The sequence below is a fragment of the Pipra filicauda genome, unplaced genomic scaffold (genome assembly GCF_003945595.2).
Source record: "Pipra filicauda isolate LSUMZ 115617 unplaced genomic scaffold, ASM394559v2 scaffold18_size4552066_pilon, whole genome shotgun sequence".
Classification (NCBI taxonomy): Eukaryota; Metazoa; Chordata; class Aves; order Passeriformes; family Pipridae; genus Pipra; species Pipra filicauda.
The window spans coordinates 3,061,159-3,077,670 of NW_024104298.1; the positions used below are offsets into that span (position 1 = coordinate 3,061,159).

Consider the following 16,512-nt stretch of genomic DNA (forward strand, 5'->3'; position numbering starts at 1 on the left):
ATTGTTAGAGTTGGAAGGGACCTCTGGAGATCATCCAGTCCAACCCCCCCCTCTCCCAAGGCAGGGTCACCTGGAGGAGGTGACTCAGGAATGTGTCCAGGTGGGTTTGGAATGTCTGCAGAGGGGAGGACTCCACACCCTCCCTGGGCAACCTCTTCCAGTGCTCTGCCATCCTCAATATAAAGTTCTTCCTCACGTTGAGGTGGAACTTCTTGTGTTTTAGTTTGGGGCCGTTGCTCCTTGTCCTGTCGCTGGGCACCACTGCAAAGAGCCTGGCACCAAACTCTGACACCCCCTTGGAGATATTTATTTGTACTGATAGCAGAAATGGTGTATTTGCCTACGTGTCTCACTGGTTAAGGACCTACATGAAGGAGGCTGACAGGAGGCTGTGATGGCATTTCATGTTTTTATCCATCTTGTGCTGAGCCATAGATGCTGTTTTCTCTCAAGTCAAACATTGATATGTAGCTTAGGAGGCTTCAGTAGTGTTTGAAAAGTCACTATAGGTTTGATTTGCATTTTGGTTGTAGCAGTGTAGGCATAGAGAGTTTTTACTTATGTTCCAATCTGTTACTTGTGCTAATGCTGTTGTTTATGGGGAGCTACCAGTGAACTTGCCTGGGAGAATGATCCAGTTAAATAATCCGTTTTATCTGGTTATTAATAACTCAGATCAGTTCTGTCATTCAGTTGGCTGAATGACACTACTCTAAAAATGCTTGTGTCAGCACAAACGAGAGGCAGTGTTTGGGAATGTTTCTGCATCAGCAGTACCATGGAACTATGGCAAAAACTGTTCCTTTTCCTTTTTAAATGGCAAGGCCCTGGCTGGATGCTGCCCTGAGACTGCTCTGGGTCTTTAACATCTTTTCATACTCTCTAGGAGTACCTGCTGGAGAGATTTTCATTTGCAAGCATAACTTCCTGGTTAAGTCTTGTGTTTATAAAACACGAATTTGGAGTCAGTAACAGGGTCTCAACTGCATGTGAGAGATAAGTGTGTTACTGGTGGAGAACATCTGGGCCCAGATGTGGCAGCCATACATTTGTAGAGTCAGTCCAAGATGGGTGTCTGTAATCTGAATGTGAGTGTGGCCACTTGTTAGATGGGACAGGTGCATTTTTCTGGCCCTGTGTTTATTATAGATAAAGTGTCACTGTGATGGGCTGGGCTGTGTCTTTCTGCTGGATTTGCTGCCTGCACCCTTAAAGGTGGAGAAAAAGGCTTTGTGTGGACTTGGCCTGAAATGCCTGGAGAACAGAACTCATGGAATGTTGGGGATCTGTTTCCATCTGCTGCTTCAAAGAGACTATAAACCAGTTGTTTGATAGAAGGCCTGTGAGATGGGTGGAGTCTTCCTCATTGGTTGTTTTTTCTTTTTGCTTGATTGCTCAAAACAGACAAGACTAAAAGTCTCAAATATGCTTATTCAGATCAGTTGCCTAAAAAGGTACATAGAGATGTATTTTTGCCTTCTGAGCTACCTGTTGACAAAAATGTATATGCCACACTGTTTTATAAAATAGAATTGAACTGTTGTTCAGCCTTAAATAGTGCGTGTAAGTAGCAGAATGCACAATAAAAGCTTGACAATTTTCTTAAATTGCATAAGCGTGGAAAATGGAAAGAGGTATTTGAGCCATCTAGTGGTTGGCATGAAACATATTAACATTTTTTAATAGTTCATAGAAAATGTAAATGATGTCAGCTTGGAAATAGCATTTCTGATTTCTCTGCTTTTAGTTGCATGGCTGTAAAATGAAAAAATCCAAATATTCACCTTCAGGTTTGAAGCATGGTCTGTTTTGGTTTGTATCTTTTTTTTTATTCTAGATTTTAGTGAAAAGAAAGCTCGGATAACATAAAAATTAAACTAGAAGTTAGTAGCCAAAGAATGAGTTTTGCTAGCATGAGGTCCTCAGAAATTTTGTGGGTTGTCAAGAAATTCAAGCAAAGGATTGTAATAAGATAATTTTGTTCTCTACTTCTCACTAAAAAAATGTTTGGAGGGAAAAAATTTAGCTTACATTCTACCTCACCAGCTGTTTGTAGCAGGGACAAAATTACAAGATTAATCCTTACTGGAACACATGGAATGGATATTCTTTGTGAGAAACTTGTCAAATAAAACTAGCAGAGGCAACCGAAAACAGATTTCTTAAGACGGGCTGTGTTGTGGTAAACAGAGTCACAGAATCTTATGATTTTAAGAAAAACGACATTTTGTAGATGAAAATTTTGTGTAGTGATCCTGCTTGGTCCTGATCTGCATTAAGCTGTTGTAGCTTTTCATATTGGCTGTTACCAATAGGAACTTGACTGCACGTTGAACTTGGTATTCTGCAAAAGTAATGAACTTTATGTGTATTTCCCCTTCAGTTATTTGTGGGAAAGTGCCACGCACTGGAACACTGTGGTGTCTTCCAGTCCTTGCAAAAGTCGTGTTCCAAGTTCAAACTCAGTTTAAAATATAATTTTTAATCTTAGTTTATTAGATTGGTCTTAATATTATGAACAAGCAGTACTAATGGTGTCACACGTGTGTCAGAACAGATAAATTCATGAGCCATACTGACATTTCAGAATTTGCACCTCTGCATTTGAGGTGATCTCTTAGATCTTGCCCTGTTTTTCACTGAGAAGACAGTGGCAGCTTAACATATTTTTGAGATCAGTCCTAAAAGGTTTTTAAGGCTAAAGGAGAGTGAGAGAAGAGTGGGAAAACCAGTCACAGAATGAAGGACAGTGATGGTTTATTTGTACTTTAGTGGCGTGAGGTCCATCTGAAAGATTTATGTGAACTTGATACATAAATTACATTTTGAAAAATCGCCTGCATCTTGGTTCTCTTGTGCCTTGAAAGTTGGTTCCTATTAACCCTTAGGATCAAAATATCATCAGGGAGACGATCCTGAATCTGTAACTTGCTTGGACTGTAAAATGTGATGGATTCCATAAGAGGAAATTAAATTCTTTGCAGGTTGAAGAGGTTTTAGTGGTCTGGCGTGTTTTTGTTTGAATTTTGCAGTATGGCAAAGAAGGATTTTCGTGATCACTGTTATTCTCAATCTTTATGATGATCTAGACTGGACTGAGATTGGGGGATATCAGAAGTGATACTGGATAATTTTAAGTTCTGTTCTACAGATGAGCCTGACCCAAGCACAGTGAAGGTTCCTGGTGTGTGCTGTGTTTTGTAGGCTTCCATGTGGCACATGTGAAAATCTATTTTACTTCCTCATTTAAAATGACTTTTAAATCAAGGTATTACATACGCTCAGCTTTTGAGCTTGCCTTCCACCTCGTCTCTTGTTCCCAGAGCACACTTGGAGAGTGGAAAAAACATGGAAGATCTTTTCTCTTTATGATGTCCGTGTTGTGTTTTTGTTGAATGAAACAGGAATGTGGTTTTATGGTAGTGTTAAAGTGTCATCCTCTATTGTTTAGGCACTTCCCCCTCCACTTGTCCTGTTCACGTGTTCCAGTGCTCTGATTGCTGTAGTATCTGGTTCTACCACAGCATTTTTTTGGAAGCTGTCCATTGCTGGAGCCATGATCCAGCTGTACTCGTGAAAGGATCTTTGGCATTTCCCCTGGTTTTCATTTGCATTTGGAAGACACAAATGAGGGATAATGAAATTGTCATATTAGGTCCTGTTTCTGATGAATGCTGCTCTTTGAGTTGTCTTCTGGTTACCAGTTATGTTATAGGAGAAATTTGGTTATAACTCTCATATCTGGATTGGTTTTAAGGCAAAACTAGGATTCCTTGTGTGGAATTGCTTATAAATGGGATCTGCTGAAGAAGTGTGTGCAAGTGGAAGAGGGATTATCTTGAAGTACAGTCTTCAACAGTGGAAACTCCAGCTCTTATCCATGTGTCAGAGCTTTGGGATCTATACCTGCTCTTTCAGAATCAGAATTACGTATAAGAAAAGCCTAAAAATGTGTCACAGGCAGCATGTGCAATGTTGTCTCCTGTAAATAATGGATTAACTCTGCTAAATAGAAAACAACTGTGCTGTGGCCTAACTTTGCAAAAGAAAAAGCAGTTTGTTTATTTTTCAGAATTTAGGAAATATGTATTAATTATTTATAGAACTGGATAGTTAAACATTCATTAAAAGTCATTAGTAATTTCACTTTAGAAGTAAATCACAGTTTCTGTGAAAAGAAAATGGAGGGAAAATGGGTTTCCAGAAGGGGAATGTTTTTTGTTGTTTTGGTTTGGTTTTTCCCTTCAGCAGAATAGGGAGATAGGAAATAGAAATTTGATTAATGATGAAGAAATATGATTGTCATAGGTTTGAAGCTGATGGTCTTTATTTTTTGGTATTCAGGAAAGTGACATTTCCTTAAGCATATTCTCAGATTCATTTAATTAATGTTCTACATTAGACACAAATTACAGTGTGTAGCTTTGTTTACTTCTATGTAAGTATAAATTATTATGACTATGAAATGGTGTTTGGTAATAAATTTTTTATTATTATTATTATTATATTAAATTGCCAAAGATTTCCACTTCATCATTTCCTTCCCTGCTTTTGGACAAGTAGAACAGAGCACATCGGTTTCTCTGGTGTAAAAGTGCTTGAATATTATTATTACTTTTCCTCCAAAAATATCCCCTTTTTTGTGATCATGGAGAATCACTTCTTTTTAATGTCTGCCCATCTTTTCATTCCTTCTTTTTGGTTCTTCCCGTTCAAGGTGAATTTTAAATACACGTATCTTATAATGGAAATAGAATGTCAAAGGATGAATAAAATACTGGAAACTGAATCTTAGAGCATATGGTTGTCTAATCTGGGTTTTAAACACTGTTTCTTTCCTTTACAGAATGCTGCCTTTTTATATGGCCTTGGTTTGGTCTACTTCCATTACAATGCCTTTCAATGGTAAGTTGGAATAAATTGATAGTTTTTGTGGTGTTTCATGGGTGTGTGAGTATTTCACCTTCAGTTCAGTGTGAGCGTGCCATAGTTTATTTTTGGTTTTATTAGAGATACGATGTTTGCAGGTGAAACTGTCCTGGGTCACATACCTGACTTGGGGCAGCCACAGCAGTTGCTTGAAAAGGGAAAGCACTGACAGGAGAATTTTAGCTCCCTGTAACAGGCTTCAGCAAAGGGGATGGAGCAGAATGACTCAGCAGGCTTTTGTGAATTGTTATCAACAGTCTGTAGCCTGTGCATGTTGGAAAGCCTGTTTACAAAAAACTTTCATCTTGGAAAAGAAGTGGGAAAATGGGATTGTTTTCATTTCACTTGGTAGTCAGCAATTTTTACATCAGAGGAGAGTTTTGGATGTGAGAAGCAGCACACCCAGACTTGAGTCAGTGTTTAAAACTGATGTAAAAACTGAGAGTTAAAGAGTTGTAATTTCTGTCATGGCTTTGGGGACTGAACAGGGCTGCTGGGCATGGAGGGAGGGTTGGTTTCCAGCTGGGATTTTGGTTCTGCCTTGTCTGTGATGAGAGTGGTGAACAGCAAACAGAATGGACTCGGTCACTGAAGTTCTACTGAAAGGTCCTCAGACTTTCATTGGGGTTTATTCCTGCAGGGAGTGAAGTCAGTGTCACTGCAAAAATGTCAGAAGGGTGTAGTGTTGATATCAGTGCTTTGTTACACTCAGTGTGGAAACTGTTAGTACAGTAAGTGTGACTTTAGTACTTGATTGATTGCTAGAAAGGTTCATTGTCTTACTGAGCTAAGAATGACTGCAGTTACAGAGACGCTCAGTGACCACCGACTGACGGGTTGGAGCAGTGAGGTGGGATTTCTCCCTCCACCCCTCAGTAAATTGTTTTTATGTACCTGTAAGAGAAAAGATTTTTGCTTTCCTCAGGAAAATGCACATAAAACTTTTATTTCTCAAATTAAAATAGATTGGTTAAGTCACGAGCTTGAAACATGGATTTTTTTTTTTTTATCTTGCAATTTACTGCTTTCTTTGTTGATAGCAGTGAAATGAATGCCGTGTATTGTATGTGACATGCAATTCTATTGCATTCTAATTAACAAGAGAAGAACAGAAAAGTTTTCAGAAAACCTGAGAATCCACTGTTTAAGATTGGGATCAGCCTTGGTTGAATTTCACCAAGTTCCAGATTGTTCTGTTTCTTACGCAGTCTTGTCTTCAGCATTTAGCATTCAGAAGTACTCTGTGCACAAGGTCTTACAAGGTGGATCTTGTTACAACTTGCACTGTGAAAGTGGTAGATAAAATTAAATAACACAAAGCACTTAGATTTAGAGTAGTTAATCTTTCATATAACCACCTGCTCAACACAGGCTTTTGCCATTAGCAGATTGTGCTATTTAGCACCTTACAGCGGATGGAGCAGCAAAGTTAGGTGGTTGTGAGGCCTAAGTATTAATAAATTAGAGTTTTGAATTAATTTAGATTTTTCTTCCATGCCTTTAAGTGAGGTTATTGAGAACATGAGTATAAGCTGGTGCCTTAACTGGCATAACTGCACATAAAGCTTATGTTAAGGTTGTGTAGAATAATCATATTTGCCATTTCATTCGTACAACAAAGTTACATATGGTGTGATACTAAGAAAATTGTGTATCATTAAAGTATTTGGTAGAATTTTTAGAGGAAGAAAATCTAATGTAGGTAAAATCTTACACCTTTATGTGCAATATTGATTTTTAACCCCTTCAAGTGCTTTTCCTCCCCCTTTTTCTGTGTTTTCTTAGGGGCGAGCGGAGTGGGATGTGTGGTTGTGGGTGTTTAGTTGTGACAAAATCATAATAAACATGGAGATGAGAGCAAGTCATTTACAGGGGATGTTCTTGGTAGACCTTAATTCTCCTCAGAAGTCTCTTGCAGTTTGCAAGGAGAATCCTCCTTCTTTCACAGTGAAATGCTGGTCAAACTGCCTTATTTCCTGTTGCATTTTTTCCATCTATTTATGCTCATAGGACACGGATCTTTATATTTCAGGCAGGTAGAGGAGACCTCTAGGCTGTTTAAGGTGGTTTAAGCTATCATACTTCATCCATTTTTTTTTTATTGACACCACTTTAGATATTCAGAGATTTTAATGAGAAGCAAGTACATAGTCCTCCTAAAAGGAAGGCGTGAGGAAGTGCTTGAGGTTTTTTCACATCTCATGTAAACAGGGATAATAAAAAAGCAAGTGGGAATAAGGTCAACTTTAGAATTCTTGTTCATATTTTTTGAAATTATTTCTTAAGTTTTCCAGCTTTCATAAAATGAAGTGTTGGATTGGATCCAAGACGCATATGCAATTCACTGTAATTCAATATTGTACACTCATTTATATCCTAATGCAGCTTTACAGCATTATCTTAAGTACAAATCCTAGCTGATACAGCATTTTACGTTGGTCATTTTGTTTGACTGTTTGTGCAAGTACTGAATGTTCCCAGCATATATACAAACATTGCAACAGAAAGCTATTCCATGCAATTATAACAGTAAGATTTGCCATAAGGGAATAGCTCCATAATTGAGTATAGTAAAATAGGTCTTAGGGGTCTCAAATTTTGATACTCCCTTCTTTTGCACCATTTACCATCAAGCAGTAAGTAAAGTGGTTGTCTGATTTTCACTATTGTTAGACAACAGGTAGAATAGGGTTAGCTGAGATATTCACGTCACTTGAATAATTTCATGTCCTCTGTAGTTGTCTTTTAGATTGAACATAAAAGAATTTCAGTAGTTAATCCAAGGCTACCCTTCATTCCTGTGCAATACCTGCATCCAAGTGTAGTGGCTTGGATGCCAGATTTTTTCTTTACTTCAGTGAGGATTCTGACTTGTCTGTCATCTGCTGGTTTACACTGGCTTCCATCAAGATGGAAGGATGGAGTCCAAGCTCTGCTGTTGTGTCCTGGAATGGATTTAACAGCCTCTGGATCCCAGTGTGCCAGCTGTGGTGCTCCACGGCCAGCCTGCAGTGTTTTCAGTGACTGTCACCTTGCAAATTGCTGGACAACGTGTGTGAGAAAGACACAGGATTCCTTAGAAACACCTTGCAGGAAGCTGAGATCAGTCACCATTACTGCCCCATTTTAGGCTCATTGCCCTGAGGCTCCTCACCTCAGTCCAGGGTTTCCTTATCAGCTGTAAAAATTGAGTATTGTGTAAAACTCACTCCTTCAGCATTGACCCTGAAAAAAGCTAAAGATGCAAGAGATGATCCAGACCCTTTTTTTCACCTCCATCATGGCTGAAGATGGAGACTGCCTGAGGAAAATTGGTCATCTCTGAGTGGAACTTCTTGACCCATCTGCAGTGATCCTTGCCAAAGCAGAAGCACTGTCATCATCGTTCAGTGTCTGGATATCACAATATCTGGGACCACCATGTCTGCTTCTGACTCTCCAACTCAGATTCAAAATTGGATCTTGACATCAAGTTAACTTTCTTTTTGTTGTCTTTCTGTGATTGTACAGCAAACCACTTATTGGATTGATGAAAACTCTGCTAATGATAGGAAAAAAAGCCTACTCTCAGCTGCTGTTCTAAGACTTTGCTGCTCAAAATATTTCACCATTCAACTGTTGCAGCCCTGTGGACAGAGGAGTTGTAGCTAAAGACTGTAAAAGTATTTCATAAACTGCAGTGCCTGAGTAGTGCTGTGTGTGTACATTTTGTGTATGTTCAAACTATGATTATGAGTTTCAAATAGGAATTCTCAATCATAGCTCACATCACTTTCATTAAATGACATGAGGCTTAGAATAGGTGGTCAGAAAATTGAAAGACGATAAGAATAGGAAAAAGAAAGTTTCACTCCAGCTGCATCAAGAGGCACATTAGAATAATGTTAGGTTCTTTTATTTTGTAGGCTCATTCTGATTTTCATGGTTTTTGTTTGAAATGTACAAAAGTGTTAACTTTTGAATAGTTAAATTGTTGCTCTTTTATTACATTCTTTTGCTTAGTACAAAGCTGATTTTATTCACAGTCTATTCAAGCATAGCCATCCAATAAAAGTCTTATGAGAGTTCACTAAATGTTTAATATAATCATCTATTAATTATTATTCATCTGGTTTCTTCACTTTCATAATGGTAAGCATTGTTGTATAGATTAGTGGGTGGGAAGATAGCTGCAGTATTGATTCTGGAAGTCTTGATTTAGAGATGAAGATTCATGTCATTTTTATTTTTCCCAAATTGCTGTAGCAGTGCTGTGTAAAATGAAGGTCCAGAGGTGCTTTTCATCCCTCGTAGTGCCTGTTTTCCAGTCCTGTTTTCCCGTTTTGCTGAGTGCTAGATAGCCTTTCCTGCCTGTTGGTAGAAATGCTCTCATTCTTGGAGAAAAATCCTTATTTGATTTTAATCAATTCTTGTAGACTCAGCCAACGTTGTTTCTTACCACGCAGTTGGCAGTGTCATCAGGGAACAAAAGGAGACTCGTCTCTTGCTGAATTTAGACGACTGTCATTTATTTCTGCAGTACGAGGGCACCCGGCCCTTCGTTCAGTAATTTCTCCTATGGACTCGTGTTTGTTTAGTCTGCTGAAGGAGTAAAATTAAAAGTTCTGTCTCTGCATGAAGGGCAGTTACTTAGTGGTGGAGACACTCAACCTACTTGAGGAAGGCTCTGTGCCATCATCCCTGAAGGAGGACTCTGAAGCCAAGTTCTGCTTTGTATGTGACAGATCACACAGCTGTTTGGTTGTATCTGCTCCTCTGGTTTTATTCAAACCATGAAAGAGCTTTGAGGGAAAACATCTGGGTAACTTGGATGCCTTGGATCCTCTAGACCCGTATCTTTCTGGATGTAAGCTTGGACAGAGAACAGAAATGGGATTAGTGATGTTTCAGAGAAAACAAAGATCTGTACAAGACTCAAGTGACTCCAGCTGTATCTGGAAGGCCCCACTCAACCCATCAAACAGATGGGCTGGGAAGGACTGAAGCTTCCAACACTGGGCCATGTTCTCTCCTGTTTCCCTTTACTACCACAACACTTGCTCCTACTTTCCACATCCTTCTTGTACCAACCTGTACCAAGCCCCAGTGTGTCTGTGTTGGGTGTTACTGACCACTCTAAACTGAAATGGGTGTCAGTGATGCTGCAGGTGTTCTGCTGTTGATGTGATAAGGGACCAAGTCTGGAGCTCTGGGCATGGCAGTGGAAAACAGGCAATCCCAGAATAAAACAGAGGTTTTTACTGTAGTCGATGTTCTTGATGTGTCCTGTATTCGTGAGCATGTTCCTATTTTAAGTGTTTCCTGGAGGTGAAATTACATCAATATTAATTCAGCTATGATGTAAAATTGCTTGTCTGTCTGTAAGAGTTAATGGGTAAATGTCTTTTCACAGGTTGAGTATTTTATCCCATTAAAAAATTCTACTGACTATTTGAAACGAGGCTATAGTTACCAAATTAGACATGAGCCCCTACCACTGGTAAAAATTATTGAAAATGCCCTTTCAGATCACTTCATTGGTGAAATTTTGAGGATGCCCTTTTTTACAGAAGTAGCGGAAGTAATTTCTATTTGTTATTATTCATGCTTTTCATCCTGGAAAAACTACAAATTGTAAAATCAAGATGGAATTAACACTAGAGTTTAGTAGAGGCTAAAACTTGATTTTTAGTTAGTTTAGTCTGCACAGAGATAAACCTTCACAGACCTTGGAGGGATGTGAACCAGCAGGTTCTGTGCTGCATATGACACATCCTTTTTATGTTGTCCACTGATTACAATTTACTGGTTTTTAAGTGCTGTGCTCCTCTGTAAGACTGGGGTAGGCAACATTCTTGGGGTTTTTTTGAATGAAACGTACATTCAAACTAAATTTCAAAACTGTCCTTGAAAATCTTTTATTATTTTTGTGGCTTTGTTTAACTCTATTGCTCAACTGTGGCAATGAATAATATTTCCTGTTCTGTAAGCAAGAGACTACAGGAATATTTCTGTCTCTTACAGATTATCTTAAGCTTTTTTAGAAGTCCACCTTTCTGTGGTTTTTGCAACTGAGACATGACATAGGAGAAATACAGAAATACTATTTTTTGACCAAGGAAGATAGCTAAAAGGAAGAATGCAAAGTTCCCAAAGTGTCTATGAGTGTGGTCACAATCTCTGTTACAGAACTGCAATGTCTTTATTCCTGATTTTTGTTGTGACTTTGATAAGACAGTGGTTTTCTTCTTTTTTTTAGAACTTAGGATACTGTCTTTGAAGAAGATAAAAATAATGGATTTTAAATACCAGTGGCTAACATACCGAGTACCAGATTAGAGTTAAGACAAGAAATGCAAATATATAATCACAGATCTTTCCTTTGGCAGAACAAAAGCCTGGCTTAAAATCTATGCTGGTATTTAGTGATCAGTCTTTGGCCTTCTAGTTTGAGCGGGGTTCTTGTAGGTGATGATGATGATGATGATGATGATGATGATGAATGTACTGTTATGAGACATGGATCCTTGTTTGTTTTGAAATCAGTGTACATTCTGAGGTGTGTGATTCACCACCACCCATATGATTCCAGGGAGGTTTAGATGAGATGTGAGAGACTGCTGAGCCTGGTACAGGTTTGTCCCTTTAGCTCTTCACTTGCTCATTTTCCTTGTGTAGGCAGAAAAGTAGGGTACTGGGTAAGCAAAGTCTCTCTGAAGGGTTGTAGTAAAGGAAGCTTCAGTTCCACAATAGAAATGTAATACTTTTTTAAGCTCATCTGCTCTTAACTTCTATTTAAAGAAGTGAAATAATGCTTTAGGTACGAACAGTTGTTGCATTGTCTAGAGGAAGTTCTGTACCTTTGGTTTGCCGTCAATGAGAAAAAAGCCTGTAAGAATTTTAGAGCAGAAGCATTTTTGCTAATGGATTAAAAAATGATCATTTATGTGTTTTGTAAATAAAAAAGTATGAAAAACATTATTTGAACTTCCCATTGCAGCTGCTTACCTTTTTTTCCTCATAAATAATACTGCACTTGGAGAGAGGGATTAAGTCAGTGTTCCTAAGCAGTGTGTGATTTTAGGCACTGTGGGCAATTCCTGTCCCATGTCCCTGTGGGAACAGCTCTCCCCAAAGACTGTCCTGTCACCTGCCTACTTGGCCTCGATCTCTGAGTTTCCCTGGGACAGCAGATGGGACTGTGCTCCCTGGCCTGGGGGCTCAAACCTACCCTAAACTGGGACTGGTTCTCATTTCAGAATTGTTGTGTGAGCAGTGGTGTATGTGAAGGTATTTTGTTTCAATCTGTCATTGGATTTCAGGCAACAATGAGTCTTAGCTTCTTTCTCAATTCCTCTGTGACTTTAATTCTGTTAACTTTTAGTTGCATTTCAGCTGTCCCAGTTTTATGCAGTTGTCCTGAGAGACAACACAGTCCTGTTTAGAGTCACGTCGTTTCTACTCCAAGACAGAGTTGCTAGATGACATTTTTGTTTTGTCTGGTGCAGCGCCATCATTAACAGGGGCATGTGGGAGAGGATTTGAAGTACAGAGGCATTTTCACCTATCATGGGAATGTGAAAGCAAGTTACAGAGGGGAGGAAGTGGCAGGCTTTTGTATCTATGTTTTCCTGGAAGTAATTGAGTGACTCGGAAGTAATGGAGCAGTAGGTGTTAGTTGAGTCCCTGCATGGCACTGGTGCTAGGGAAGGGAGGAGAAAGAGGAAAAAGGAGCAGGTTGGTGCAGTGAGAGGAGATGTGCCTGATCTCTCCTAGGCCTTCTCTTTTCCTCTGCTGCTGCACTATTGGAAGCAAAAGCAGCCTAGCTGTTGTAGTGACATGAACGATCTCTGTATTGTGTTTATTGTTCTAAAGTTGCACTAATTGGTGAGTCATCCTTTCTGAAATATCAGATGTGATACTGTATTTCATGCAGCAAATTACTTTCTCTAAACTAATAGAAAAAATTAGACTTTCAAATACACCAGGATATCTGGAGTACAGAATTACCCAATCTTTGAAGAATCAAAAGCCATGCACCAAAAACGTTACTTGTAAACCATTATTTTGATATGTTCTTCTGCAGCAGTGCTTTCTGATCCACTTTCTGTTAGTCATATAAATAACGTTGATTATAAAGTGACACTTGAGTAAAAAAAATAATTTTTCATTCTGTGTTTTTCTTTCAGGGCAATTAAAGCATTTCAGGAGGCGCTTTATGTTGATCCCAGCTTTTGTCGAGCCAAGGAAATTCATTTGCGACTTGGGCTTATGTTCAAAGTGAACACAGACTATGAGTCTAGTTTAAAGGTAGGTTTTGAGTCCTTCCAAATTGAATTAACATTTCTTAAAAGTTGTGTTGCATCTTAAAACTGCAAGGAGCGCATAAGGATAGAGCAGTTAAACACCACCTGCTATAGAAAGAGAAGTGCTTTAGTGTGAAGTGTCTCTAAACAGAATAAGGATTGGATTTGAGGTGTGTGAGGTGCTACATATACTCAGAAGAGTCCAGCAATATTACATATGAGCACTGATACTCCAGAAGATCAAAAACTCAGTGTGGAGCTCTCGTTAGATTAAGTGAACTGCATGGGGAGACTGAGGATGTACAGAAAGTGGAAGGAAAAAGTAAAAGAATTAGCAGCTTGGATTACTTGATTTCTTTTAATTTTTTGTTTCTATTTTTTTCCCTATGTGCCCTATTGTCAACTGGAAGCTCTTAAAATTAGGAAAATAGAAAATTTTTATGCAAAATAATGTTTTCATGTTTTTATATCGTTTTTGCTTTTCTAACACTTAATCATTCTTTTGTTTCCTGGTTTGAGAGTCAGCTTCTAAGGCAACATTTTCTGGCTAATTAGTTGGATATTATTTGTGGTAATACAACACTTTGTTTCTTCTGTGCTCCTTCAGACTTTTTACTGCTTACATTCTATTTTGGTCTCTGATTGTAATCTGTCACTTTATCTCCCTCCATTTAACAAATTTGCCCATTTTTTTTCCTTCCTGGCCTCTAAATTTAGCTGTGTGTGTCTTAGAGAAATTAAGTTTCTTTTAACAGAGCTGCATTTGCTGGGAAAATAAACCTGCAAGGCTGAGAATTTTGTAATTAAGTGTAATTTATAAACATATTTCTGCATATTAATCTTTCCCAAAACCTACTGAAAGCATTAAATTTTTTGTTGTCAAGAATCTTGTGGCACCCTTTCTTGTTTTTCTGGAAGTTATATTTGCAAGGCTGTCAGAATCACATTGTCCAAGATTTGAAAGAGGAGAGGACTATTCTCAGTTTTTCCTTCCAGTATTTGTGATAGTGGGAACTATTTCTCTCATCAGGCTTCCTTTTCCAACCAGAGTCCAAAATTTCACTTGCAGAGATGGGTAGAATTGGAAATTGTGATTGGAGAGGATGATTCTGCCCAGGAGTAGGAAAGATTATGTGCAGTGAATGGTGAAAGGGATTATGTGAGAGTTTGGGTGGTTCTGCTGCCTTAAACTTTGGGATAGATTTAGTGTGTCATGATAGATAGGGAATAAAAGAAATGCTGAAGTACTTTTTGGTTTTATTTTTAAAGAAGTTGGGACAAAACGAGATTAAATTTTCAGGAAGGTAGTCATGTTTTAATCAAGTAGTAGAAGAAACCTCTGCATTTTAATTTTTGATAGAAATTGATCAAGGAATAGATAACCTTTTCCTGCTGTGCCATGAAATTTGCAATTCTATCAGTGAATCAAGTATTTAAATAGATTCTATGATAATTCAATCTAAATAATTTACTGTGTTTGACGTTCACAACTTTGCAAAATAAATCAGTCCCTTATTACAAGGATTTTGAGCACACTAAACTTCAAATTTTCAAAGCACCAGCTACAAATGGGAAAAACACCGAAGTAATATTTTGAAAACAGAAAAAAATAATCTTTTTTAGTGCAAAATCATCATGATGCTATTGCTTTTATGTGGCGTGTGGTTAAATCACAAAAACAAATGGCAGCAACCAAAACAGCTTACCCTGGGGCAGAGGGATGGGCAGACCTTCCTTTCTGGTTTGCTTCCTTTGCTGTGGAGATTGCAATCCTTAGAAGAGAATAACGAGGAGGAACAAGAAGGAAAAGACCAAGTGGAGCAATCCACTGGGTCCTGAACAGATTCAGCTGTTTTCAGTTCAGCTCAGCTGTGGATTTAAGGTAGAGCCTGGAGACTGATTTGCTTTGAAAACAGATGTTGCTGATTGAAACGTATCAGTTTATACATCAGAATGTGTCAGTTGAGGAGTAGACTATGAGTAGAGCAAGTGGGGCAGTAGCTTCTTTAAAAGCCAGTCTTACTGAGATTTATAAAAAACACCTTGAGCCAGAGCTCTGAGTGACAAGAATGTGAGAGGCGAGTCAGAAAATGCTTCCTTGGTGAAGAGAATGAAGCAAAGTGCTGGTGCAGTGGTTATGCACAAGCTTGGGGAGAACAAAATGAGGAAGGGACATGATGAAAGAGTGTGAAAGGATGTTTTCACACAATGTCTATCTTGTTCTCTGAGACTGAGTATCTCATCTTTTCACAAAAGAAGAATAAGTAACCCGAAGCAATGAAAAGACACATTTGTCTTGTTGTGCCTTTTTTTGTTTTATGGATCTTTTTAAAAGGATCCAGGACTTTAGAGGACAGTTATGGGGTTTAGGGTCCAGCCTGGCAGTGACTGGCCTTGAGCACAGACCCTTTCCTGGGGCTCTTTGCCCACTTTGAGCTCCCCATTTACACTGAGGCAGAAAGTGGAAGTAACTTTTCATCTGGTATTCGCTTGTGATTGCTCTGGATTTCACAGATTGTACCAACGTTGCATTAATGTACTTTGAAATATCATAATGTTTTTGATGGTATTTAAACATTCATGTTAAGTCTGTAATTGCTAAGAATAAACCATTGCCAACAAATGAGTCATTGTCAGTAAGAGTCATTGTCAGTAAGAGTCTTCAGGCAAAGGGAGAAGATGGGAGTCTGAAGGTCATATATTCCGTGTTTTTCTCAATTTTAGAGCATTAACATAAATCATCTGTATTTTATGTAAGCAATTTAAGCACAAAATTAATTTTTACTATTTTAAGATGTTGATGATCAAGATAATTGCTAGAGTGCTGTTTAACAAGCATAAAATCAACTCCCAGTGTTTTTTCAAAATCAATTACTGCTTTTGCATGTTTTTAACATTGCTGCAGTTAAGACTTGCAAACTACTTTGAGAACCCTTGACTGCTCCATTATCCCATTGCCATAAACTCTGGCAAGAACACCAGTGCTGTTGAAAATTACTTGGCCTTCGGGCTTACATTAAGGAAAAAAAACGGTGTCCCTTCTGGTTGAAAAGAAAACAGTCCTTGTGTAACCTGACAGTTGGGGCAGCGTTACCTTCAGAGGTGTTACACGAAAGCTGAATTTGCCCCATTCATCAGAACAGTACAATTAATTCCAAAATCAGCTGGCAGTGAGTTGGGGGGTGGATTTTTTTTTTTTTATTGATTACTGTGTCAACAACATGGTGTTAAGATTAACCTCACAGTCCCAGCCTTTTCACAGTTTGCTACCTGTCCTGGTGCCCCTTTCTGTTCACCA

The 16,512-nt window shown here is 38.5% G+C and overlaps 1 protein-coding gene across 13 annotated transcripts in view; it reads left to right on the forward strand.

The window, feature by feature from the left end:
- KDM6A (lysine demethylase 6A) overlaps positions 1-16,512 on the forward strand; it is a 151,347-nt gene that overhangs the window by 69,830 nt on the left and 65,005 nt on the right. For all 13 annotated transcript variants that reach the window (XR_003544672.2, XR_003544675.2, XR_003544673.2 and 10 more), the window contains exons 5-6: positions 4,847-4,905; positions 13,098-13,218. Coding sequence is in view for 7 of the 13 variants with exons in the window: in XM_027742044.2 (XP_027597845.1) it covers positions 4,847-4,905; positions 13,098-13,218 (180 nt within the window). In the remaining 6 variants the exon portion in view is untranslated. The remainder of the gene's footprint in view (positions 1-4,846; positions 4,906-13,097; positions 13,219-16,512) is intronic.